Source organism: Ranitomeya variabilis, chromosome 3 (genome assembly GCF_051348905.1).
Source record: "Ranitomeya variabilis isolate aRanVar5 chromosome 3, aRanVar5.hap1, whole genome shotgun sequence".
Taxonomy (NCBI): domain Eukaryota; kingdom Metazoa; phylum Chordata; class Amphibia; order Anura; family Dendrobatidae; genus Ranitomeya; species Ranitomeya variabilis.
In genome coordinates this window covers 66338988-66366720 of record NC_135234.1, presented here as the reverse complement: position 1 = coordinate 66366720, position 27733 = coordinate 66338988, and the positions used below count along the sequence as shown (strand labels likewise).

The window sequence follows — 27733 nt, the reverse complement described above, 5'->3', positions numbered from 1 at the left end:
CATCTCCACGATTCTTCAGCCTCATGACAAAATCAGCTTATCCAATCTAAATAAGTTCTTCCAGTAAATGTATAAATGCATAATGAGGAAGACAGGGAGATGGGATGATCGTATGCAATCGGGCTCTGTTCACACAAGAATTTTGTATCTACATTGTTCTATCTCACTGCATTTATAGAAAATTATAAACATTTCAATTAATACGTTTGATTTCACCCTAATGGTGTAAATGAAGTTGTCATCATTAAGGCTATTTCCACATTATGTGAACACGTTCTGCATATTTGCAGGTAACTTTCCCAGCTTGTATACTAGCCATGGGCTCCCTTTCACCGCGGAGGTTCAGTGTGTGTTTTTTTGGCCTCTGTGGTAATATTCGTTGTTGTGCCTTTACTTATAACATAGGTAAAACAAACAGTCCTTTCTTATACAATCGGCTTCTTAAAGGTATTTTTTTTGGTATCAGATAGCCCCTCTGTCCCTAGGCTTTGCCTGAGTAGACGGCAAGTGCGGCGCGGGGCTGCTGAGGTCACTGATTGGCTGCAGTGCTGTCAATGTGACTAAGAGCAGCGGAAGAGACTCAGTGCTGGACCAGAGGAGAGTAATTAAAGCTCAGTTTGTTTCTTAATACTTACCTGTCCATGGGTATAGGGGGTATCTGAAACTGGAAGGCCCCTATGACATTCCATTCCGCTATATGGTAATACAATAGCATCAGCGAATACTCCTGAAGATAATTGACAACATATAATGTGAACAGCGCTTACGCCTCTTATTCCATCAGTAGACTTACTTTTGGAGAGACCGCTATTCTAACAGAAGAAAAACGCTGAACAAATCCATGATTTGTATCATTGATGTCAATAAACAATTGGACACATAGTAACATAGTAACATAGTTAGTAAGGCCGAAAAAAGACATTTGTCCATCCAGTTCAGCCTATATTCCTATATTCCATCATAATAAATCCCCAGATCTACGTCCTTCTACAGAACCTAATAATTGTATGATACAATATTGTTCTGCTCCAGGAAGACATCCAGGCCTCTCTTGAACCCCTCAACTGAGTTCGCCATCACCACCTCCTCAGGCAAGCAATTCCAGATTCTCACTGCCCTAACAGTAAAGAATCCTCTTCTATGTTGGTGGAAAAACCTTCTCTCCTCCAGACGCAAAGAATGCCCCCTTGTGCCCGTCACCTTCCTTGGTATAAACAGATCCTCAGCGAGATATTTGTATTGTCCCCTTATATACTTATACATGGTTATTAGATCGCCCCTCAGTCGTCTTTTTTCTAGACTAAATAATCCTAATTTCGCTAATCTATCTGGGTATTGTAGTTCTCCCATCCCCTTTATTAACTTTGTTGCCCTCCTTTGTACTCTCTCTAGTTCCATTATATCCTTCCTGAGCACCGGTGCCCAAAACTGGACACAGTACTCCATGTGCGGTCTAACTAGGGATTTGTACAGAGGCAGTATAATGCTCTCATCATGTGTATCCAGACCTCTTTTAATGCACCCCATGATCCTGTTTGCCTTGGCAGCTGCTGCCTGGCACTGGCTGCTCCAGGTAAGTTTATCATTAACTAGGATCCCCAAGTCCTTCTCCCTGTCAGATTTACCCAGTGGTTTCCCGTTCAGTGTGTAATGGTGATATTGATTCCTTCTTCCCATGTGTATAACCTTACATTTATCATTGTTAAACCTCATCTGCCACCTCTCGGCCCAAGTTTCCAACTTATCCAGATCCATCTGTAGCAGAATACTATCTTCTCTTGTATTAACTGCTTTACATAGTTTTGTATCATCTGCAAATATCAATATTTTACTGTGTAAACCTTCTACCAGATCATTAATGAATATGTTGAAGAGAACAGGTCCCAATACCGACCCCTGCGGTACCCCACTGGTCACAGCGACCCAGTTAGAGACTATACCATTTATCACCACCCTCTGCTTTCTATCACTAAGCCAGTTACTAACCCATTTACACACATTTTCCCCAGACCAAGCATTCTCATTTTGTGTACCAACCTCTTGTGCGGCATGGTATCAAACGCTTTGGAAAAATCGAGATATACCACGTCCAATGACTCACCGTGGTCTAGCCTATAGCTTACCTCTTCATAAAAACTGATTAGATTGGTTTGACAGGAGCGATTTCTCATAAACCCATGCTGATATGGAGTTAAACAGTTATTCTCATTGAGATAATCCAGAATAACATCCTTCAGAAACCATTCAAATATTTTACCAACAGTAGAGGTTAGACTTACTGGCCTATAATTTCCAGGTTCACTTTTAGAGCCCTTTTTGAATATTGGCACCACATTTGCTATGCGCCAGTCCTGCGGAACAGACCCCGTCGCTATAGAGTCCCTAAAAATAAGAAATAATGGTTTATCTATTACATTACTTAGTTCTCTTAGTACTCGTGGGTGTATGCCATCCGGACCCGGAGATTTATCTATTTTAATCTTATTTAGCTGGTTTCGCACCTCTTCTTGGGTTAGATTGGTGACCCTTAATATAGGGTTTTCATTGTTTCTTGGGATTTCACCTAGCATTTCATTTTCCACCGTGAATACCGTGGAGAAGAAGGTGTTTTATATGTTAGCCTTTTCCTCATCGTCTACAACCATTCTTTCCTCACTATTTTTTAAGGGGCCCACATTTTCAGTTTTTATTCTTTTACTATTAATATAGTTGAAGAACAGTTTGGGATTAGTTTTACTCTCCTTAGCAATGTGCTTCTCTGTTTCCTTTTTGGCAGCTTTAATTAGTTTTTTAGATAAAGTATTTTTCTCCCTATAGTTTTTTAGAGCTTCAATGGTGCCATCCTGCTTTAGTAGTGCAAATGCTTTCTTTTTACTGTTAATTGCCCCTCTTCTTCTTTGTTTAGCCACATTGGGTTTTTCCTATTTCTAGTCCTTTTATTCCCACAAGGTATAAACCGCTTACAGTGTCTATTTAGGATGTTCTTAAACATTTTCCATTTATTATCTGTATTCTTATTTCTGAGGATATTGTCCCAGTCTACCAGATTAAGGGCATCTCTAAGCTGGTGAAACTTTGCCTTCCTAAAGTTCAGTGTTTTTGTGACTCCCTGACAAGTCCCCCTAGTGAAAGACAGGTGAAACTGTACAATATTGTGGTCGCTATTTCCTAGATGCCCGACCACCTGCAGATTTGTTATTCTGTCAGGTCTATTAGATAGTATTAGGTCTAAAAGTGCTGCTCCTCTGGTTGGATTCTGCACCAATTGTGAAAGATAATTTTTCTTGGTTATTAGCAGAAACCTGTTGCCTTTATGGGTTTCACAGTTAATATCCGGGTAGTTAAAGTCCCCCATAACCAGGACCTCATTATGGGTTGCAGCTTCATCTATCTGCTTTAGAAGTAGACTTTCCATGATTTCTGTTATATTTGGGGGTTTGTAACAGACCCCAATGAGAATTTTGTTACCATTTTTCCCTCCATGAATTTCGACCCATATGGACTCGACATCCTCATTACCTTCGCTAATATCCTCCCTTAAAGTGGACTTTAGACAAGACTTTACATAGAGACAAACCCCTCCTCCTCTCCGATTTTTACGATCCTTTCTAAACAGACTGTAACCCTGTAAGTTAACTGCCCAGTCATAGCTTTCATCTAACCATGTCTCGGTTATTCCCACTATGTCAAAGTTACCTGTAGATATTTCTGCTTCTAGTTCTTCCATCTTGTTTGTCAGGCTTCTGGCATTTGCGAGCATGCAGATTAGAGGATTTTGTTTTGTTCCAATCTCCTCGCTGTGGATTGTTTTAGAAATGTTCTTACCTCCCTTCTGAGTATGTTTTCCTGGGTCTTCTTTGTTCGAGTCTAATGTTTTTCTTCCCGTCCCCTCTTCTTCTAGTTTAACGCCCTCCTGATGAGTGTAGCGAGTCTTCTGGCGAATGTCTGTTTCCCAGGTTTGTTGAGGTGTAGTCCATCTCTGGCGAGGAGTCCATCGTACAAGTAATTCACACCGTGGTCCAGGAATCCGAATCCTTGTTGTCTGCACCATCGTCTTAGCCAGTTGTTCGCATCAAGGATCCTGTTCCATCTCCTGGTGCCATGCCCGTCTACTGGAAGGATAGAAGAAAAAACTACCTGTGCATCCAGTTCCTTTACTTTCTTCCCCAACTCTTCAACGTCCTTGCAGATTGTCGGTAGGTCCTTCCTTGCGGTGTCATTGGTGCCAACATGTATCAGAAGAAATGGGTGGACATCCTTGGAGCTGAAGAGCTTTGGTATCCTATCAGTCACATCCTTGATCATCGCACCTGGAAGGCAGCATACTTCTCTTGCGGTTATGTCCGGTCTGCAGATGGCTGCTTCTGTGCCTCTCAGTAGTGAGTCTCCCACCACCACCACTCTTCGTTGCTTCTTGGCTGTACTTTTTGCTGTCACTTGTTGCTGCGTACCCTTTTCTTTTTTGCTTGCTGGTAGTGCTTCATCCTTAGGTGTGCCATCTTCAACCTCTACAAAGATTTGATATCGGTTCTTCAGTTGTGTGGTTGGTTGATTTCTCCATGGTCTTCTTGCTTCTTTTGGTCACATGCTTCCACTCATCTGCTTTTGGAGGTTCTCTGACACTTTTTTCACCTTCTGTGACCAGTAGAGATGCTTCTGTTCTGTCTAGGAAGTCTTCATTCTCTTTGATGAGTTTCAAAGTTGCTATTCTTTCTTCCAGACCCCGCACCTTTTCTTCTAAAAGGGCCACTAGTCTACACTTCTGACAGGTGAAATTGGATTCTTCTTCTGGTCGATCTGCGAACATGTAGCACATGCTGCAGCTCACCATGTAGGTTGTCACATCTGCCATGTTGCTCCCAGATCCTGCTGACTTGCTGTGTGCTTTCCTTCTTGTGTAATCTACTCAGCCAAGCTTTCTTGCAATAATGTCCTACAGGCAAAAATTTGCACGCCGTAAGGCGCGCGGTTTGGTGATGCTTTCCAAGCAGCTGGTCCCGGCTGTACCCAACGATCTTCTTGCTGAGGGAGACTCTTCGCTTTTCCCAGAAGGCACCTGGAATATGCAAATTATCCTCCTCAAGCTTGAATCCCTGGTTTGGTGATGCTTTCCAAGCAGCTGGTCCCGGCTGTACCCAACGATCTTCTTGCTGAGGGAGACTCTTCGCTTTTCCCAGAAGGCACCTGGAATATGCAAATTATCCTCCTCAAGCTTGAATCCCTGGTTTGGTGATGCTTTCCCAGCAGCTTGTCCCGGCTGTACCCAACGATCTTCTTGCTGAGGGAGACTCTTCGCTTTTCCCAGAAGGCACCTGGAATATGCAAATTATCCTCAAGCTTGAATCCCTGGTTTGGTGATGCTTTCCAAGCAGCTGGTCCCGGCTGTACCCAACGATCTTCTTGCTGAGGGAGACTCTTCGCTTTTCCCAGAAGGCACCTGGAATATGCAAATTATCCTCCTCAAGCTTGAATCCCTGGTTTCCAACACAACGAAAAAAAAGCCAAGTGTCTTTTTTATTTGAGTCCAGATAGATGCATGACTCAAGTTTGAGGAAAGTCACCTACAACAGCTCACAGGCAAGTTAAAGATGGAAAACCACCCCCCACCATCCTTGACTGACAAATCTGGATTTACTGGAGCCAGAGGACAGCAGAGACAGCTATATGTGGGAAGATGCACAGAACAGTTTGGCTACACCAAGGGTGCTCCAATAGCTTGTGCTTGGTTTGCACTGTCATTTTGTATGGATAGACTCCCTTTAACACCACATAAAGTATTTAGTCAGTATTTTACATCAGTATTTGTGGAAATGGTGCTCATGTTTCTATTATACTTTTCCTCTGATTGTCAAAATCTGGAGAGGAACAAATACTGATTTAAGATACTGACCAAATACTGAACGTGTGAACGTGGCCTAAGAATCTGAATGGAGTTGTCTTTACAGCAAACACATGGATTTATGCCGGTCAATTTACATAAATGGACAGGTGCTAAATTTTGCTACCTGTGTAAACGTAAACTAATTGTTCATTGTGGGAACATGTGTGTCTGTATGCCTAAAGTTCTAATTCATGCATTAGCACAAAAATTATCTGAAAAGATCGTTTTATTGCCCAACTGCTGAAATGTGTGATGTTACAAACCAGAAAGATGTTTTATGAAGCAATTTAGACTATTATTCTGTTACCTGTAAATCCATTTATCAATTTAAAAAGAGGGATGCTTAAAGAGGGGCGCAGAGATGTGTGTAACAAGTATTGAAACTCCATATGGGCACTTAGGACATATGATAATATGAGAACTAGTGTTGAGCATTCCGATACCGCAAGTATCGGGTATCGGCCGATACTTGCGGGTATCGGAATTCCGATACCGAGATCCGATACTTTTGTGGTATCGGGTATCGGTATCGAAACAACATTAATGTGTAAAATACAACATTAATGTGTAAAATAAAGAATTAAAATAAAAAATATTGCTATACTCACCTCTCCGATGCAGCCTGGACCTCACCGAGGGAACTGGCAGCGTTGTTTGCTTAAAATGCGCGCGTTTCCTGCCTCCCGCGACATCACGGCTTCTGATTGGTCGCGTGCCGCCCATGTGGCCGCGACGCGACCAATCACAAGCCGGAACGTAATTTTAAAATCCTGAATGCCTAGAATTAGGCTTCCAGGACCTCAAAATTACGTCACGGCTTGCTGTGATTGGTCACGTCGCGGCCACATGGGCGGCACGCGACCAATCAGAAGCCGTGACGTCACGGAAGGAAGGAAACGCGCGCATTTTAAGCACAGAACGCTGCCGGTTCCCTCGGTGAGGTCCAGGCTGCGTCGGAGAGGTGAGTATATCAATATTTTTTATTTTAATTCTTTATTTTACACATTAATATGGATCCCAGGGCCTGAAGGAGAGTTTCATCAGGGATACCGTCCGATACTTGAGTCCCATTGACTTGTATTGGTATCGGGTATCGGTATCGGATTAGATCCGATACTTTGCCGGTATCGGCCGATACTTTCCGATACCGATACTTTCAAGTATCGGACGGTATCGCTCAACACTAATGAGAACATATACAGGAACTGAGACAAAGAACATGGAGACCATCTGTAGGCCAAGTGGGATGCATCACTACAAAGTCCACGGGTAAGTTTCTTTGACTTTGTAGCGTATGGAATAGCACATAGACTGGGCCATTCCATATAGTGGCTTCCAGTGATAAAACGTCTGTGTGATGGAGGTCACTGTTCGGCATCCATCAAAGGCCTCTGGTTTTCAAACATGGAAACATTTGCTTTTTTACAGCAAGTAAATTTAACAAAAGCAAAAAACGCAGCCCGAGAGATAGAAAATCATGTCCCAGTTGTGTCATGGAATCAGATAGCTCTAGAACAGCTGTCTCCAGCCTATTCTACCTGGAGAGTCAGACTGAACTCTGACAGATGACAGTCAGCCACATCTAGCACCTACAACCCCCACAATAGTGGCACTCGGTACCCATCATGACCGGTGTGATGACGGGAAAAGCTTCTTGACAGAATGCAAATAGAGACCTTGTGCCCATTCTCAAATAGGTAGTATACTTAGATCCGAGGGTTCCAACTTGACCCCCATTTGGTATTTCCATAAGAGGCAGAAGTCACCACACTATTATATCCAGCTTCAAGCACTCCTCTAACTAACCGTATCATCCTATTTATCTCCCCATCGCCCCTGCTAGTACGCACACATTCAGATCTGCTCTTCTGTGTGGTGTTGCTCACAAATACTCACCATATGGAAACTTTCTCCTCATAGCTGGTGGCTAGATCTGGTGCTAATGCCCCAAGCTGGCAGTCGCGAGCCTCATATTCAGGGCCCGCGAGCCACATGTGGCTTCTGAGTCACAGGTTGGGGACCTCTGCTCTAGAATAAAATGTAGGTGGAGATCTACTGGAGGGTAGGGAGACCTGAAGGTTCTCTTTATTAAACATTGACTCGACCCATTCTCTGAAGAAAGATCTATGACCATCGTCCTGTTTCCTCAGCTATGTATGACACCTAGCCCATAAGGATTATGATCGCTCGGCAAGAAGATCGCATTGGGATACCGTATCTCACGATTGTCAATCTGATCGTGACAAGAAATACTTGCAAAATATTCCAACCTGGACTCTTGGTCGCGGGACTTCATTTCAGACTCCAGTACAAGTTATGATAGATTGGGACTTGTTGAAGGTTGCACACATTTTGCGAATGTGTGCCTTGCGGCTTCAGCCATGACTATGTAACTCGGATTACTCAACCAAGGCAAGAAGCTCTCCACTTTGGCCAACAGGGCTGCATTCTAATATCCTTAGGCCGTAACGGGCCACATGGTCAGAGTTGTCGACCCCTTTAAATCTTCAACCAATACTTTGATCTCCTAAAATACTGAGCTGTCACTTTCCACCCACATTCATATATTACCACTTCAATGTCAAGTAATCCTGCAACCCGCTATTTAATATATGCACCCTATTAAGATAAAATATGCATGCCCACGCGCAGCCAATGACACAAGAAGAGCTGATGGCTTTACACGGAGAAGAGATGAAGAAAAACAAGGAGACAAAAAGACTTTACTTTTTACATTAAAAAAAAAACTATTTTCCATCCTTAGTATTTTGGCTCCTTAAGTATATAGTGCGCCCTAATGTAAGAACAGATATGCCGTATTCGGAGACCAGAGTCAGATTTAATGATACCATAATTTAACCGTTTTCAATGTTAAAAGGAAATTGAAACGAATCACTCCGGCGAAGTCCCAACTGCATTAATTAGACCGTATTTGTGTGCCAATACTGCCATCTTCTGTTCCACAGGGCACGCTGCCCGCTCGCATGCCAACACTACCTGTACTGTACACCAGCTCGATACAGCTCATAAACTTGTAGGAAATATTGCACTTTCCACAAAGGCCGATATTTGCAGCAATTCAAAGCTTTCTTTCAATTATTTGTTTAATGCTCATTTTCACGGTTTTATTTTGTTTGCTTTCCAATGCGGCAGGAATGTTACTTTTTTCCAATTACCTTTTCAGTTTTATTCCAACACAAAACATTTCAATCTGCTTCCGAGAGCAGCAGCCGAGTATGTTCATAAACGCGAAGGCAATTGCAAATAAAATGTGTAAGTCTTGCTTCAGATCCAGGTTTTATTGAAGAAGGGCAATGATGTGCCTGATAGGTATACTTTATCTTTACATGGCAGGTCAGAAAAGGTGATAAAACACAATAATAAAATATTGATAATAAAAAAAGATATATGATAGTAGATAGACAGATAAAAAAATAATGGCTGCCTTCTTCCAAAACCAGTACCATGCCGGCCAATGGGTTGTGTCTTCTCTGCTCCATTAAACTGAATGAAGCAGAAATCCAAGAGGACTCAACAACCTATGAACAGATGTAGTAGGCTCACCAGGAGAGGGGGATCCTCTAAGCCCCAGGTCCGAGTAGGCACTGAGACCCCAGGTGTGGATGCTACAATGCATGTGGGCAGCGAGGACTTGGCATCCTCGGGAATCTCAGGAGAAGCAGGACGAATGAAGTGGAACCCAGCAGAGGTGGAAGCACGTAAGGCACAGAAGGAGGTGCACCAAGCATAGAGGTCTGGAGATTCCATCCCAAAACAAGGGTGTGTCTCTTACTGGGTTTTAAATAAGTCTAAAGAGATGATGCCAATGATCCACACCGGCCAACCTGCAAAACCCAACAAGGAGCACAACACAGGGCAGCAGACATAGGGAAAGGAAGAGGAGCCCAGGATACTCGGGTAACAGTTAAAAAGGAACCTGTCAGCTGATACTTGCTGCTCGAACCGTGAGAAGCATGTATCAGATACCGGCTGTAGGATCTCAGCGTTTCACAGAAAAAGATACTTTTAACCGAGCCGCGCTATAGGCCAGTCTTACAGGCGGGTCCCTGACAGCTTCTCCCCGCCAGACACTAGCAAGTTTCTGCCTATACGTGCATGCAGGCAGATCTCCGTCAGCAGGTGGAGAGAAGCCGCCTGGGACCCGACTGTACGACTAGTCATTAGAACGGCTCGGTCACCGGTTTGGGCAGCAAGTATCAGCTGACAGGTTTCCTTTAAAACACTCCTTTGGTGTTGACATTTCCCTTAATAAGCACTCTTCCTCCACAAATTAAAACAGCTTTGTTTGTAAAAAACAATTTAATATGTTCAAGAACTGTACCAATTATCAAGTTCTGTAACTTCACATGCACTTTTTTTGAGTTGACAATTCCTCTGTCATCATTCGTCCAGCAGTACAGGTGCTAGAACTTCCTTTCTCGGCCATGTGTAGCTCTTTGCACTGTCCATAGGCAGACTTGTCCAAAACTGAAAGCCATAGCTCTTATGCCTGTATGCATACTGACAATCAGGAGAGGGCCTGGGCCTCACTGTCTGATCTAGCGTGTCTGCTGCCAAAGATGGATTACACTTGACAACAGGCAGTGAATAGCAATCTGTACAGAACGGACACACCTAGTACCGTAATTCTTTTTTAGGGCTGAGATTACATTATTTGTGCTTTGCAGATTTTCTATTTATTCTATTATCTAATAAGTCCAAGATCTCAGACCAATTAACTAATTAAACTGGAGGGAAAGCAGGAGACATTTCTATTAACGAGCACTGAACACGGGCTGACTGACACGCAACATCCCACGAGCAGGTCTGAGACGGTGACGTCTGATAATCCAGGACTAGCACGGATTAAATTGTCCCAACAAGGAGCACTTTTTACACGACAATAACAGGATGAGTGAAAAATTCAAGGAACACAAAAACAGGAGTAAAAATTACTGCAGATTTAGAAGACACATGAAAACCGTATGTAACTAATGGACAATATGGATCAGAGCTGCCCCGACACTGACATTTTATACCTCACCAATACATCCCCCTGCCAGGTAACATGTAATGAAGACTGATGTTCCATTTTCCTCAGAACATGTCCCTTTCAGTCACTGCCCTCTAAAAACGATCTGTGCTGAAAATTAAACGCCAATATACGTCTAGTAAAAAGTAACGCATCGTGCCCTGACATAAAGCACAATTCTGTTTCTATTAATGCGATTTGACCCTTAAATTCATCCATTTTACACTTCCAGACTCTTCATAAAGGCCCAATAATGCATCTTTGCACCACCTTAAAAAGACATGAGATGCTGAATGCAGTCAGAGGACTGGCGCCATCTTTAAACTGGCTACACACTGGTCTCAGTGCCAGGAGTAGGGATATTATGTCTAGTTAGGCTTTTGTTTCGCAGCGGTTGGTGACCTGTTTATGGACTCCTTGTCTGATCTGGCTTGTTTCCTTCTTCTGCTTCACTCGCTAAGGTACTGCATACCTATTCCGCCTGATCACCATTTTCCAATTGTCCTTGGCACGTTGGACCACCTGCATGTATCACCCTCTATATTACCACATACCAGTGTTGCCCTACCACTTTCCTGATTATGTCTAGATTCAGCTTTGGCATTGGGTCTGTGTTACAGACTTCAGGACTGCTTCCTACACTTCCGTCCCTATTTTTTCGTCATACTCTTCCCACTACATTTTAGAGGAAGTATACATCCATAGCAATTGTAGTACATCCTTTGGGTTTCATTCCAACCTAGTTAGTCATTTTGGACTGGGTAAAAGAAGCAGCCAAGTCCCTAGACCAGTGTTCCCCAACTCCGGTCCTCAAGAGCCACCAACACATCATGTTTTCATGATTTCCTTAGTATTTCCCAGGTGATCATGGCATTACCCGGAAAGGCAAGAATTCCATCACCTGTGCAATACTAAGGAAATCCTGAAAACATGACCTGTTGGTGGCTCTTGAGGATCGGAATTGGGGAGCACTGCCCTAGACCTTCACAGGGTTTGCTGTGCAGCACAGTTGTTTTTATGCTTTAATGATCGTGATTAGTAAGCGAACGTGCTGGGATCACGTGTTATCCGAGCATGCTCGGGTGTTATCCGGGTATCTTGGGCAATCCCCACGTGTGTTCAGACTGTCTATACTGCTGCAAAACATGCAGCCACATGGACTCAAACCTAATATCTGAGCACGCCCAATTCTTATCAGAACAATTTTGCTTCTTTTTCCTCATGGACTGATCTTTCACTCTCAGTTTTTGAGTAAAATTCAGTGAACACAGATTTTCCCATTACTGGAATCAGACACAGACATTTTACTGCACGTTCTCCTGGAAGGTCAGTGACAGTTCTTCATAGAACGTTATGAGCACCAACTGTCAGCTCACAGCACTAGACTCAGTAATGGGAACATCTGTAGTCACTGAAGACAGATCTTACCCGTAAATTAAGAATGCTGAAAACGGAAGATCAGTTCGGAAGGAAAAAGAAGCAGATTTCTTAAATGAAGAAAATGATAAAATAATACTCTTTAAACAGCAGGCAATCTTCCAATGATAAATTTAAGAAACAGGGAAAGCCGTATGTCAGCTACTGGATAATGAAAATATATAATTTGTTTAGAGCAATGGAGAACTGTATTGTATAATGCACACCACAGTTGCTGCAGAACTGCTTTGCTTTGAAAGGAAAATGTAGAACATTACGTGATAACCTGCAGTGAGGGGCAGGGGTTGTGTACGAAAAAAAAATACATAGCGGTTCGTAAAATCCTGCTAATTATGATCTCCGAAGATGCTGTCAGGTTATTGGAATTTCAGTGCATACAATTCGGTTTAGCATGGCAATGACGGATTAGAATTTGTGGTTTATTTTCCACCTTCAGACCTTCCAACGTGTATTCACACAGTGTCACAACCTCTGCAGCGGCGGCGTAATACCTTAGGATAACGATCAGCACCATCATGGAGCTGAAGAGATATTCACAGTGACACGTCTGCAGAACTTGGAGGGTTAGCACCAGTAACGATGATGTATGCTTCAGCTTTCCCTACAGCATCACAGATTTGATTTTTCATGTCAAATCTAGAGTGAGAAAATTATAAAGGAGGACTAAGGCTTGTGATTGATTCCTCCCCAAGAAATAAATGACATGATGCATTACCCCAATAAGACACTCAGGTATTTTGCAGATCAATCAGAATGTTCTTTGAACTCAGCATTTTTCATTTTACTAAGGGAAAAAAATCACCATTGTTCAGAAAATCCACGGCGGCTTTTATGTCCCAGTTTATGAAATATTTTCAATGTCTAAATCATCCTTCTCCATAGACTGCTCGCCACACTGGGGACTAAATGGAGGAGAAGACGAAAACACGCTATCATACCCATTGTGAGATTAAGGGGCAGCTGTCAGCAGGGACCTGTGTGTCTACAACCTTCCAGTAGGTGCTCAATCCTGAAAATGATGCACGACACAGTGCACGTTTGCTCTGCCGGCACCATTACAGTCTAGGCCCCATTATCGCATATTTCCGAACCCCATTTCAAGCAAGGTTCGGACGTAAACCCCAATGGTGCCACTGGACGGGTGCATAAACACAATATGTAAGCGCCCCAAGGCTCTATTTGCATCTACTAGGAGCCATCTACTAGAATCCACCAGATGACAGATACTACTGGCGCCTGACGGACACCCATTGTGCTAATTTCCAGATTAAAGATCATTAAATCAGGAATGGAAACAGAATGGATCCTCCAATACAGGTATGAATTTAACCTAATTTCCTTGCATACAGAGCACTCATCAAAGTAAATAAAACAACAAGAACGGATCCTTCTTAGTAAAGGACATTGGTCACATTTATAAAAAACAGTTTAAAAAAGGTTTTCGGCCTTTTGAGCTCCAAAAATAGTTTTCATTTACACAAATTCTTGGAAAAGCATTGTGGTGTGGCCAAAAACGTCTATACAGATTTCTTAAACTTTGTGCCGGAAAATATGACAAATTTTTGTGCAAATCTGCTCCTGCTCATAGATTTTGTTTTCTAAGTTTATTATCGTCTTACATTCACTAAATATATTTAGAGGTCATACTCCTGGAACAATTAACTACTAGTGAAAAGTAGTTAATAGTGATGAGCGAGTGTGCTCGTTATTCGGGTTTTCCGAGCATGCTTGGGTGTTCTCCTAGTATCTTGGGTGTGCTCGTAGATTATGTTTGTGTCCCCGCAGCTGCATGATTTGCGGCTGCTAGACAGCCTGAATACATGTGGGGATCCCCTAACAAACAGGCAATCCCTGCATGTGTTCAGGCTGTCTAGCAGAAGCAAATCATGCAGCTGCAGGGACTCAAACATTATCTACGAGCACGCCCAAAATACTCGGAGACCACCCGACCATGCTCAGAAATCTCGAGTAACGAGCACACTCGCTCATCACTATTAACTACTTTTTTCTTTTTTACAATATCGTATAAAACTTCAGTTCTTAATAAAACCATCTCGAGAGTCTCTACGAAGACCAAGGACCTGTATTGTTGCGGTTTTATTATTGATGCGCTTCGAAGTATAACACACTTCTTCAGGATGAAACCAGATGTGGTTTTATTATCAACATATGTTATATTTCGAAACGCGTCGATAATAAAACAGAAAGATGTGGCTGTATCTGGAAGAAGTGTGTCATACTTTGAAACAAGTTGACAATTAAACTGCAATAATACAGTTCCTTATATCCTGGATCCTTTCATCGTACTTCCAGCAGCACTGAAAATCCACAAAATTTCCTTCATCATTCCAATCTGATCTGGCGACCTGTGCATCTGCAGCAGCTGTCTACTCAAAAACTGTTGTGTGTCACACAACTGTATCAGGTTACCAAATCCCTTTATAAATATTTCCTTTGATATCAGCTAAGATCCTATTGCACTTGTTTGCTCCACAGCTCCCGCACAATAATCCAGCAATATGTAGGATGTCATTCCGCCATGTTGCTGGACTGTGAAGGCCAGGAAAAGGGATTAAAAAAAAAAATACATTACTCACTTATCTCTGCCTAGTCGTACAGCTCCAGTATCTTCTCACGTTTATGGCAAGCAACGTGCTCTTCAGTGTCCTCTTCTGCGAGCGCCTCCTCCTGCTGAATAGGCCTTGGGTGATGTATGTCATTAGGTCACGACTTGCAGTGCCCGAGGTGCTGACTAGGCCTTGGGCGGGCAACACATATAGTGACATACATCAGCTGAGGCCATGGAAACAGAGAAGAGGATGTCGCATGCCATGAAGATCAGAAGAGACCAGAGCCAGAGAGAACTAGTGGAGGAACGGGCTGGGAGCGATACAAGGTGAGAATACCATTTTTTTTCTTTTATGACGATTATGTTCTGGGGTCTGGATTGACCACAGGACATAGTAAGACACATTGGAATCAACTCAAATTTCTTTGGAAAATTTCTACAGAGACAAATTTGAATGTACCTCACCTCAAATAATTTTTGGATGCATATATAATAATATAGGTGCATTCAGTAATGAAGGGGAGATGTGAGTCTCTGAATGAGACATCATCATGGAAACAGACATAAGATGTGATTTCTGACATGTTTGAGCTTTCAGCTCTTGGCAGGCAGTATAGGGAGGGTCAGTACAGCAACGGTGCCAGTGCTATGAGAGGAGGAGAGCTGAAAAAAGGGTTTGTAATGTGACACAGCTTAACTCAGTAGTGCTGCATCATGCAGGAGGTTAGCTCGAGAGATCAGACTGTCTATCATACATCTCACACATTGAGAAACCTGCTCCAACCTATGGTGGAGAGGGGGTTGTGTTATTCTTTCTTTTGAAAGTTTCTGCCTGCTTATGATTGGGCAACATCATACAGGGAATAGAAGTACGCGCTCCCAGTGAAAACTCTATGATGACGCTGAGTTGAACTTAGTGGAAAATTAACTCATCAGGTGCCAAATACTTCGATTTCTAATATCTCTCCAACAGAGTAGAAAACTTAAAAAAAAATTTAAAAAAAATAAAAAAATTGTGCCGCTCTGCAGTCACTGTTGCATCATGTGTCCAGTTCAACATGAAAAATATGGTGAAATGTCCTCTTTAAGACTCTAGTGACTATGAAATATTATATAATAGACTCATAATCATCTACTATTGTGGTTAGCATTATTGGCACCTCTGAATAGTGGACACTTATTGTTATAGGGGAACTCAGGTTATTGTGACTATCAAAGGAGCACACGGGGCATTATTACTTTCTAGGCTGCAAAATATGGGCACTGTTTTCTATGATACTTGCATTGGGCATCAATATTTTCTGGAGGTTTGTTTTACCATTTAGAGGGCACACAGTACCACACAGCAGGTGCAGTAATAAGGACACATACGGCAGCAGCATTGGGGTATCAGTGGGATGAGGAGTTTGTGCAGGTTGGGGATAGATGGTGATGGGGCTGAAAATGTGAGAAGTGAAATGTGTCTTTGTTGTATTCTCTGCAGAAGAGTCCTGGCTGGAGAAGTTGTCATGTCGGTCTGGGCCAGATGGAAAATACGGGGAAAGTGAATGATTCCATCATAAAGAACGTCAGCGGTAAGACACCATCTATAACTGTGCTCTGATCTTTTATATGTTCTGTAGGACTGGTATCTACCACTGACCATATGGCGGTAATATCAGTGTTGGTCTTTGTATAGAGATTATTTTCAGTAACAACGCGGTCATCTGCTGAGGATTTCCTACATCTACTATTAGGGTGCGCCATCATAGTTATAATCAGGGGCCCACACAGAAGTTTCCCCCCTCCCCCCGAATCGAAACCCTAGCTACGCCCCTGTACTGGTCGATAGTGATCCTAACAATCTTTGGCAAATGTACAGCAATCTCCTATTGAAGTGATTTTATGTTTTGCAACATTTTAGCTTAAAGGGAACCTGTCACCCCCAAAATCGAAGGTAAGGTAAGCCCACCGGCATCAGGGGCTTATCTACAGCATTCTGTAATGCTGTAGATAAGCCCCCGATGTATCCTGAAAGATGAGAAAAAGAGGTTAGATTATACTCACCAGGGGCGGTCCCGCTGCAGTCCGGTCCGAGGCCTCCCATCTTCTTACGATGACGTCCTCTTCTTGTCTTCACGCTGCTGCTCTGGCGCAGGCGTAGTTTGTCTGCCCTATTGAGGGCAGAGCAAAGTACTGCAGTGCGCAGGTGCTGGGCCTCTCTGACCTTTACCGGCGCCTGCGCACTGCAGTACTTTGCTCTGCCCTCAACAGGACAAAGTACTCCTGCGCCAGAGCCGCAGCGTGAAGACCAGAAGAGGACGTCATCATAAGAAGATAGGAGGCCCCAGACCGCAGCGGGACCGCCCCTGGTGAGTATAATCTAACCTCTTTTTCTCATCTTTCAGGATACATCGGGGCTTATCTACAGCATTACAGAATGCTGTAGATAAGCCCCTGATGCTGGTTGGCTTAGCTCACCTTCGATTTTGGGGGTGACCGGTTCCCTTTAACATCTAAAAGGCTGCAAAAAAAATAAAAAATTAAAACTCAAAATAACGAACATTTTTGATTTTGTGAAAAATGTACATCTATATATATATATATATATATATATATATATATATATATATATATATCTCTATCTATCTATCTATCTATCTATCTATATATATATATATATATATAATTGTCTAAGGGGTACTTCCGTCTTTCTGTCAGCAACTTCCGTCACGGATATTCATTCGCTGATTGGTCTCACCAGCTGCCTGTCATGGCTGCCGTGACCAATCAGCGACGGCCACAGTCCGATTAGTCCCTCCCTACCTCCCTACTCCCCTGCAGTCAGTGCCCGGTGCCCGCTCCATACTCCCCGCAGTCACCGCTCACACAGGGTTAATGCCAGCGGTAACGGACCGCGTTATGCCACGGGTAACTCACTCCATTCCGCCGCTATTAACCCTGTGTGACAAAGTTTTTACTATTGAGGCTGCCTATGCAGCCTCAATAGTAAAAACATCTAATGTTAAAAATAATAATAATAAAAAAAAAATAACAAATCATTATATACTCAGCTTCCGCCGCCTTTCCGATGCTCCGGTGACCGGTCCATGCAAGCTGCAGGTTCCGGTGCTAAGGTTGGTGTGCGACAAGGACCTACCATGACGTCACAGTCATGTGATCGCGACGTCATCGCAGGCCCTGCGCGAGAAGGACCTGCCGTGCCGTCATGGTCAGGTGACCGTCATCACACCCTCGGACCGGAAGCTGCCGCCTGAACCGAACACAGGCGACAGAACTACAAGGGGTCCCTCAGAAGGTGAGTATATGTTTATTTTTTAACGTGTGACATACGTGGCTGGGCAATATACTACATGGCTGGGCAATATACTACGTGGCTCTGTGCTATATACTACGTGGCTGTGCTGTATACTATGTCACTGGGCAATATACTACGTGGCTCTATGCTGTATACTACGTGGCTCTGTGCTGTATAATACGTCACTGGGCAATACACTACGTAACTGGGCAATATACTACGTAACTGGGCATTATACTACGTAACTGGGCAATATGCTACGTGGCTCTGTGCTGTATACTACGTAACTGGGCAATATACTACGTAACTGGCCAATATACTACGTCACTGGGCAATATACTACGTCACTGGGCAATATACTACGTGGACATGCATATTCTAGAATACCGATGCGGTAGAATCGGGCCACCATCTAGTAGTTACATAATAACAAAGGTTAATAGGTTTGCCCAATGCCCAATTCATGAACCATGTGCGCTATTTTCAAGAATTTGATTCAAAAGCCATCAACGAATATAACAAAGACATAAATAAGAAAAAGGGAGTTTAATAAAACAAAAATGAAGACTCAGACCCAAAATGTTTAATGAAACTGCATGAATATGAATAAATTCAAGTGTTAGGCTGGTTTCACACTTGCGTTTTGATCTGCAGAGTTTTAAAAAAAAATGCAAGTGGTGAAAAAACGCATGCAAACGCATGCAAACGCTGCGTTTTTTAGACGCATGTGTTTTTTGCATGCAGAAAAAAACGCGGCGTTTTGACGCGTTTACATGCGTTTTTTCCTGCGTTTGCGTTTTTGAAACGCATGCTGAGAAGTGTGTGACAGCTGCCAATCATCAAAATCAACTAGAAAACCCACTATTAATAGAATTAGCTAGGGTTAGGGTTAGGGTTAGGATCCCTAGGGTTAGGGTTAGGGGTAGCTTTTTATTAGAAGAATGTCCTGGTCACCAGGTCACTGATAAGCCACCCCCCACCATCAAGGTGATAAAGGGATCCAAACCCTAACCCTAACCCTACCCCTAAAAACTACCCCTAACCCTACCCCTAACCCTAGGGATCCAAACCCTAACCCTACCCCTAACCCTAGGGATCCTAACCCTAGGGATCCTAACCCTAACCCTAGGGATCCTAACCCTAAGGATCCTAACCCTAACCCTAAGGCTTAGGATACTAACCCTAACCCTAAGGGTTAGGGTTAGGATCCCTAGGGTTACTAGGGATCCTAACCTTAGGGTTAGGGTTAGGATCCCTAGAAACCCAAGGGTTAGGGTTTTCTTGTTTTTTTTTGTGTTTTCTTGAGTTTTTCTATAGAAACGCATGCGTTTATAAACGCATGCAAACGCATGTGCTTAAAAACGCATGCGTTTACATAGCAATACATTTTTTTGCCGCGAATAAACGCAAAAAAACGCCGCTAGAAATTACTACAGGTTGCATTTCTGCAACTAAACGCGTCAAAACGCATGCAAAAAAACGCATGCGTCTTTAATGTTAAGTATAGAAAAAAAAGCATGCGTTTTTTAGCGCTAAAACGCAGCGGCAAAAAACGCAAGTGTGAAACCAGCCTAAGATACAAAAAAAGAACAAGGCCCAAAAATAAAATGAAGACTTGGCAGTAAAAAAAGGATAGAGAAATGAAGACAGTGCCAGGACAAAATTTCTGGTTCTCTCCGTTCAGCTTGAAACAAAGCAGGAAATCAGCAGAGTAAGGCAAGGTTCACACACATACCGTGCTCTCCGCTAAGAACTGAGTCAGGAATTTTGCTGCTATCCATAAAATGCAGGATTTTGAGTTCCATTGGACACTGCAGAATTTTTGTAGCATTTTTTTCATGTCTGAGAAGATGGACACTGTCAGGATGGAGGCCAAAAGTGACGCCATCATCCACGTAATAATGATTGGCTCCATCAGGTTCTGTCTGGATTTCTATTAAAATCCTGTTTTTGTGGATTCCGACGGAAACCCCGACACGTGGCTCAGTGGAAAGTACTGTGTGTGTGTGTGTGTGTGTGTGTGTGTGTGTGTGTGTGTGTGTGTGTGAACCGACCCTTAGCTGTGATTAATTAAAAATGATGGTCACTTATCCTCAAATTGGCAGTGCAGACATTACTTAGTCTATGAATGGTGGCAACAATTTTTTAAAAAGTCAGTTTTATTCCATGTACTTTGTTCAGAATTATAAAATACAAGAGAGCTGTCTGAGCCAATTAGAAATGCTTTTATTACCAATTGCAAGCAGCCTAAAGGCTACAAAACTAGATCTGAAAACCTTTTCTTCTTGGGTTCAATAGTTCAAAATGTTACCATGAAATTTGCTACACATGGAACAATAAAGAACATACCAGGGCATGGTGGAAAGAGGAGAAGTGATGAGAAAACACTAAGGCCATGTTCACACTTTGCGGTTTTTCCCGCGGATCCGCGGCAATTTTGATGCTGCGGGTCCGCAGCAGTTTCCATAGGGTTTACATTAACATGTAAACCCTATGGAAACCGCAAACCGCAGTGCACATGCTGCGGGAAAAACCGCGCAGAAACGCAGCGGTTAAAAACCCGCAGCATGTCACTTCTTTGTGCAGAATCGCTGCGATTCTGCACCCATAGAAATGCATTGAACCGCTTACTTCCCGCATGGGGCTGTGCCCACGTTGCGGGAAGTAAGCGGATAATGCGCGGTTGCTACCCGGGGTGGAGGAGAGGAGACTCTCCTCCAGGCCCTGGGAAGCATGAATAGTGTAAAAAAAAAAAAAGAATTAAAATAAAAAATGATGCTATACTCACCCCTCAGCGCTGCACGCGGCTGTCCGGTCTCACTTGCTGTGCGAGCAGGACCTGTGGTGACGTCGCGGTCACATGACCGTGACGTCACGAAGGTCCTTCTCGGCCCAGCATCTTTGGAATCGGACCGCCGAGTGCAGCGCCGAGGAGATCCGGACATCAGAGGGTGAGTATAAACCATTTTTATTATTTTTATCATTACTATTGATGCTGCATATTGCTGCATATGCAGCATCAATAGTACAGGAGTAATCCTGCAGCGGAAACCGCGGAACAAACCGCGATAAATCTGCAGGGATAACCGCAGCGGTTTTGCCCTGCAGATTTATCAATTCCGCTGCGGGATAAACCCGCAGAGCACACCGCAAAGTGTGAACATGGCCTAAGGCCTCTTTCACACTTCAGTCTTTTGGCGTCAGTCTGAAACCGCCATTTTTCTCAAATAGCGGATCCGCCATTTTTGGGGGGCGGATCCGCTATTTTCCCATAGACATACTTTAGCGACGGATTGTGGCGGATAGTCGTCCGTTCCATCCGCCATGCGACGGATCCGTCGAAATTTGGCGGACGTTGTCTAGACATTGACGGACATTGTAATGTTTTTTGTCTGCGCCTAATTGGCGGTTCGCGACGGATCCATCGCGACCGCCATTTCATAGAATGGCCGCCTATGGGCGACGGCTCCGTCGCGAACCGTCATTTGGCGGATCCGTCGCCCCAATCCGCTTTTTTCAATTGAGCATGCTCCAAAAAGTAGATACTTTGCCCAGACAACCCCAAAACTATATAAACAGGACAGGTGGGCTTCATTCCTCAATGTGCCATCAAGCAGAGAAGAAGCAGAGAAAACACAGTGCCAGCCAGCAAGACAGACCCTGCCAGCAGCCAGCAAGACAGACCCTGCCAGGAGCCAGCAAGACAGACCCTGCCAGCAAGACAGACCCTGCCAGCAAGACAGACCCTGCCAGCAGCCAGCAAGACAGACTCTGCCAGCAAGACAGACTCTGCCAGCAGCCAGCAAGACAGACCCTGCCAGCAAGACAGACTCTGCCAGCAGCCAGCAAGACAGACCCTGCCAGCAAGACAGACCCTGCCAGCAGCCAGCAAGACAGACTCTGCCAGCAAGACAGACTCTGCCAGCAGCCAGCAAGACAGACCCTGCCAGCAAGACATACTCTTCCAGCAGCCAGCAAGACAGACCCTGCCAGCAAGACAGACTCTGCCAGCAGCCAGCAAGACAGACTCTGCCAGCAGCCAGCAAGACAGACCCTGCCAGCAGCCAGCAAGACAGACCCTGCCAGGAGCCAGCAAGACAGACCCTGCCAGGAGCCAGCAAGACAGACCCTGCCAGGAGCCAGCAAGACAGACCCTGCCAGCAAGACAGACCCTGCCAGCAAGACAGACCCTGCCAGCAAGACAGACCCTGCCCGCAGCCAGCAAGACAGACTCTGCCAGCAAGACAGACTCTGCCAGCAGCCAGCAAGACAGACCCTGCCAGCAAGACAGACTCTGCCAGCAGCCAGCAAGACAGACCCTGCCAGCAAGACAGACCCTGCCAGCAGCCAGCAAGACAGACTCTGCCAGCAGCCAGCAAGACAGACCCTGCCAGCAAGACAGACTCTGCCAGCAGCCAGCAAGACAGACCCTGCCAGCAAGACAGACTCTGCCAGCAGCCAGCAAGACAGACTCTGCCAGCAGCCAGCAAGACAGACTCTGCCAGCAGCCAGCAAGACAGACCCTGCCAGCAGCCAGCAAGACAGACCCTGCCAGCAAGACAGACTGCCAGCAAGACAGACCCTGCCAGCAAGACAGACCCTGCCAGCAAGACAGACTCTGCCAGCAGCCAGTAAGACAGACTCTGCCAGCAGCCAGCAAGACAGACCCTGCCAGCAAGACAGACTCTGCCAGCAGCCAGCAAGACAGACCCTGCCAGCAAGACAGACTCTGCCAGCAGCCAGCAAGACAGACCCTGCCAGCAGCCAGCAAGACAGACCCTGCCAGCAGCCAGCAAGACAGACCCTGCCAGCAGCCAGCAAGCAAGACCCTGCCAGAGACTGCCATGTGAGTACTGCCACAGTAAGTGTGTGATGCTTTGTCTATTTTGTCAGCACTGGGTCAAAGTTGCAAAAAAAAAAAAAAAACCTCCAAAAGATGAAAAATTTAGATTTTTTTTTTCAAAGCTTTTATATCAGGTGTAAAAGCTTTGATGACGCAACGCCTACGTTTTTTGTAGCCATTTATTTGCTTTTTATCACCTTTCTGATGGGAGTTTCTTCCATTTCAATTCTCAAAAGCTCTTATAATATAGTATAGTTCTTCTGATACGCTATGTTGCTCACCCCATGTGCAGTAGCTTAGGTATTCACGGTTATGACTAACTGTAACTATAAGACATTGTATACCTAAGTAACTGCAATTCCCTGCATATGGGGTAACTGACATAGAGAATCAGAAGAACTATACTACATTTCTAATTGGATGAATTTGCTAATATTATTAACCCCTTCCCGACATGTGACGGTATAGTACGTCACATGTCGGGACCCCCGCTTTGATGTGCGCTCCGGCGGTGAGCGCACATCAAAGTCGCGACATGTCAGCTGTTTTTTACAGCTGACATGTGCGCGCAATAGCGGCGGGTGAAATCGCGATCACCCGCCGCTATTAACTAGTTAAATGCCGCTGTCAAACTCAGACAGCGGCATTTAACTACCGCATCCGGCCGTGCGGCCGGATATGAGCGCATCGCCGACCCCCGTCACATGATCGGGGGTCGGCGATGCATCAGGAAGGTAACCATAGAGGTCCTTGAGACCTCTATGGTTACTGATTGCCGGTGGCTGTGAGCGCCCCCCTGTGGTCGGCGCTCACAGCACACCTGCAAATCTGCTGTGTAGCAGCGATCTTATGATCACTGCTGCATAGCAGAGCCGATCGGGCTGTGCCTGCTTCTAGCCTCCCATGGAGGCTATAGAAGCATGGCAAAAGTAAAAAAAAAAAGTTTTTAAAAATGTGAAAAAAATAAAAAAAATATAAAAGTTTAAATCACCCCCCTTTCGCCCCAATCAAAATAAATCAATAAAAAAAACACCCAACCTACACATATTTGGTATCGCCGCGTTCAGAATCGCCCGATCTATCAATAAAAAAAAAGCATTAACCTGATCGCTAAATGGCGTAATGAGAAAAAAATTCGAAACGCCAGATTTACGTTTTTTTGGTCGCCACGACATTGCATTAAAATGCAATAACGGGCGATCAAAAGAACGTATCTACACCAAAATGCTATCATTAAAAACGCCAGCTCGGCACGCAAAAAATAAGCCCTCACCTGACCCCAGATCACGAAAAATGGAGACGCTACGAGTATCGGAAAATGGCGCAATTTTGTTTTGTTTTGTTTTTTGCAAAGTTTGGAATTTTTTTTCACCACTTAGGTGAAAAATAACCTAGTCATGTTAGGTGTCTATAAACTCGTAGTGACCTGGAGAATCATAATGGCAGGTCAGTTTTAGCATTTAGTGAACCTAGCAAAATAGGCAAGCAAAAAACAAGTGTGGGATTGCACTTTTTTTGCAATTTCACTGCACTTGGAATTTTTTTCCCGTTTTCTAGTACACGACATGCTAAAACCAATGATGTCGTTCAAAAGTACAACTCGTCCCGCAAAAAATAAGCCCTCACATGGCCAAATTGACGGAAAAATAAAAAAGTTATGGCTCTGGGAAGGAGGGTAGCGAAAAACGAAAATGGAAAAACGGAAAAAGCTCCGGGGGTGAAGGGGTTAATATTACACCGACTACATATAGACTCCTTTAATGAGTTTGGCGCCTTCTATTTCAGCAAGACTAGTGTAGCATGATTGTATACTACTCCAGAGTATGTCCTTGCTGGCAGAGACTGTGTGTGCAGCCGGGTGTTAGGGAAAGGAGGCTTTAATCCGGTCCTTGTCTTTTACTATATTCCAACCTTGTTTTCTGTAATGATTTATTTTAATTAGATCCAGGACTCACAACATATTCTATCTGGGTAAAAATATCCCAGCCCATCTCCCTACAGCTGTGCTGGCCGGATGACAGAGGGAGAAGTGGACGGGACAGAAGCGCTCAAGAACGTTAATGGATTTAGCACAGTCCAGTAGGAAAGCATATTTCAGAGAAAGACAAATGCAGGAACAAGAGGTCGTGCTCTCTGGCTGGATACTGCCAGACTCAGGGTACGAGAATAGCAGCCACACAATATCAATCTACCTGGGCTAGAAAAGAGAAATATCACAAATTTACAGCAGAGAACACAAGTCAAGCAGCACGTCAACCAAAACAAGTGAAAGACACGAGAAACAGAAAAGTCACAAAAGTTTCCAAACTTGAGCATAGTTTACAGTTTATCTGATTTCTTCGAGAACTGTCTGGAAGCTGTTTTACGATATTTTGTTGGGGGGTTGAGACCCTGATTCTAGAGATTTGTCACTAACTGGGCTGTATTTTGCTGGTTCAATACAATCAGTTATTTATGAGCAGGAGATTATCACTATAGGACTAGATGCCTTGTGCCTGCTGGTCCAACCACTCATCCCATCATGGATTAGCAGCTTTCTGTCAATATACAGTGTACACAGAAAGCTGCCAATCAGTGGTGTGGGCGGGGCTATACAGGGATGTGGGCGGGGTTATGGAGGGCACAGCATTCCAAGCTCTGCAGCAGAGATAACTCTGATTCTATCACAACTGCTGCATTGATCCTAGTTATTTCTGATCCCGGCCGCTGCAGCAGAGTGGTAGCTGTAACACACAGCAGTGCCCGCACTGTACATTTACCGTTTGGTGAGAGACACTCGATGGACCTAACTGGAGACCCGATGCCTTTCATTTTGACCAGAAAAATAGCACAGCATGTTGTTGGTCCTGACAAATTTGACAAAAATTGCATTGAATGTTCCTACCAAATGTGAGCCCTTCAGATAAATAATGAAGCTTAAAAAATAGGATTACTAATGAGTTTTTAAATTGAGAGAAAATAAAGAAGGTTACAGAGAAGAAGAAATAGAAGTGTCCTGTACCTGAGTAACGCCGTCTGTATTTCAGGGAGGACTTTCCTTTGGGATATTCGCTCCGCTGCCTGCTCCGCATCAGATGAGAACAACCAACTTCTGTCATTGGAACAAGGGGCATCGACCAAGACCTGTGGCACAAACACACACCATCACCTGTAGAGGAGAAACCAGAAAAACACCAACAACATACTGACGCACAAAGTGTTAGAGAGTTTCTCCTTTATTTTTGGGCCCAAAATGTTGTGATTAATTTTAGAATCTGAATAATCTGTATAGCCATAGCGGTAAGGAGAATTTCCCCCTTTTTTGGAGAAAATTGTAACATATCCACATATGGGGATGTCCAGGTATCAGAATGGGGTCTCTTGATCCTTGTTCAACCCCAAAGAGACTTCTAAAGGAATGGTGACCAAGTATGTGCTTAGCTACATTAAGGAGGTTATCTAGGTCTGTAACATTGAAGGCTTGTCTGATCAGTGGGGGTGTGACATCCGGCACCCCCGCCGGTCAGCTGTACCCGGTGTTGGCGGCAGCCGAAACTGCTCAGTTACAGCACAGCTCCGCCGACTGCATAGTGGCCGCGGCCGGGTACTGCACATCTGCCCCCAATGTCCGACTAAGGTTAAGCCGTCAGTGTTAAAGTCCCGGACAATCCCTTAAAGTCACGTCTGTCGTAGTTACCGGAAACTGCAAACAATCTTTTCATCCCATTTTCCAACTCTTATAGTCTAAAATGGAGAAAGCCGGAGAGTCACGCTCATGCTTAGCTATGTCTCCATTTATTCTGAAGCTGAACGTGGATTGCCACTTCAAAAAGGATGAAAAATAGGTTTCTGACATTTTCTTTAAAAATATCAATGATCAATAGCTGCCCTTTTTTCCAATACCAGTCATAAGCTCCATCCATGGAGTCTGTCAGTTTCTGAATCTTTTTTGGCAGCACCAACCTCAGCCTCCCGACACTGATCTGAGAGATCACTCCCCACCCAGTATCTCAGCAATGGCATACGTGCTGCTCGCCTCTGTAAGACTTGGAACATTTTTTTACTTTTCAGAGTCAGATAAATCTCTTTTTCACCCATTTTGGTCCAAGCTGCCTAATTATTCTGCGCGCCTTGATAAAGGGCGTTATGTCCTTACGCCTCACCCTCTGTCATTACACAAATGCACATCACCTGATCAGATTCATCCAATAAGCATTCAAGTTTATACAGTTTGGAGATGAAAAATCTGCATAAAAATGATAATATGGACAAAATACTCACTGCCATTCTGTACAGTGAAAGTCTACGTTAGTCAAAACCAGATAAAAAAAAATCTCACTGAGGGATCAGATTACAGCTGCCTATTGAAGTCTATAGAGAGAGGAAAGTGGAGGAGTAGAGAGGTACAGACTCAAAACAGATGGCACTGAGGTCTTGTAGTGTTTATTTTAGCACAGCTACACTGCTCAGTATGATGTCCTCCATGTGCTACCTTGAGACATTAGAGCAGGAATTTCTCATGTCTCTGTGTACTGTATATAGCAGATATAACAGCAGTTAGTCTTCACCCACCAGCTCAGAGTCAACTGAAATTTAAGGTAAGAAGAAGGAAAACCTTGTGAAAAATGACAGCAAAAAAACGACTCCAGGAATGGCCAGTAACGGTGTTATTCCATGACAGCTTATTCTGAAGA

At 44.0% G+C, this 27733-nt stretch overlaps 1 protein-coding gene across 2 annotated transcripts in view; it reads right to left on the bottom strand.

Annotated features, from left to right (window-relative positions):
* The window catches only part of NSUN3 (NOP2/Sun RNA methyltransferase 3), a 78987-nt gene that overhangs the window by 9582 nt on the left and 41672 nt on the right, over window positions 1-27733 (bottom strand). For both annotated transcript variants that reach the window (XM_077294105.1, XM_077294106.1), the window contains one exon: window positions 26062-26183. In XM_077294105.1, the coding sequence (XP_077150220.1) occupies window positions 26062-26183 (122 nt within the window). The remainder of the gene's footprint in view (window positions 1-26061; window positions 26184-27733) is intronic.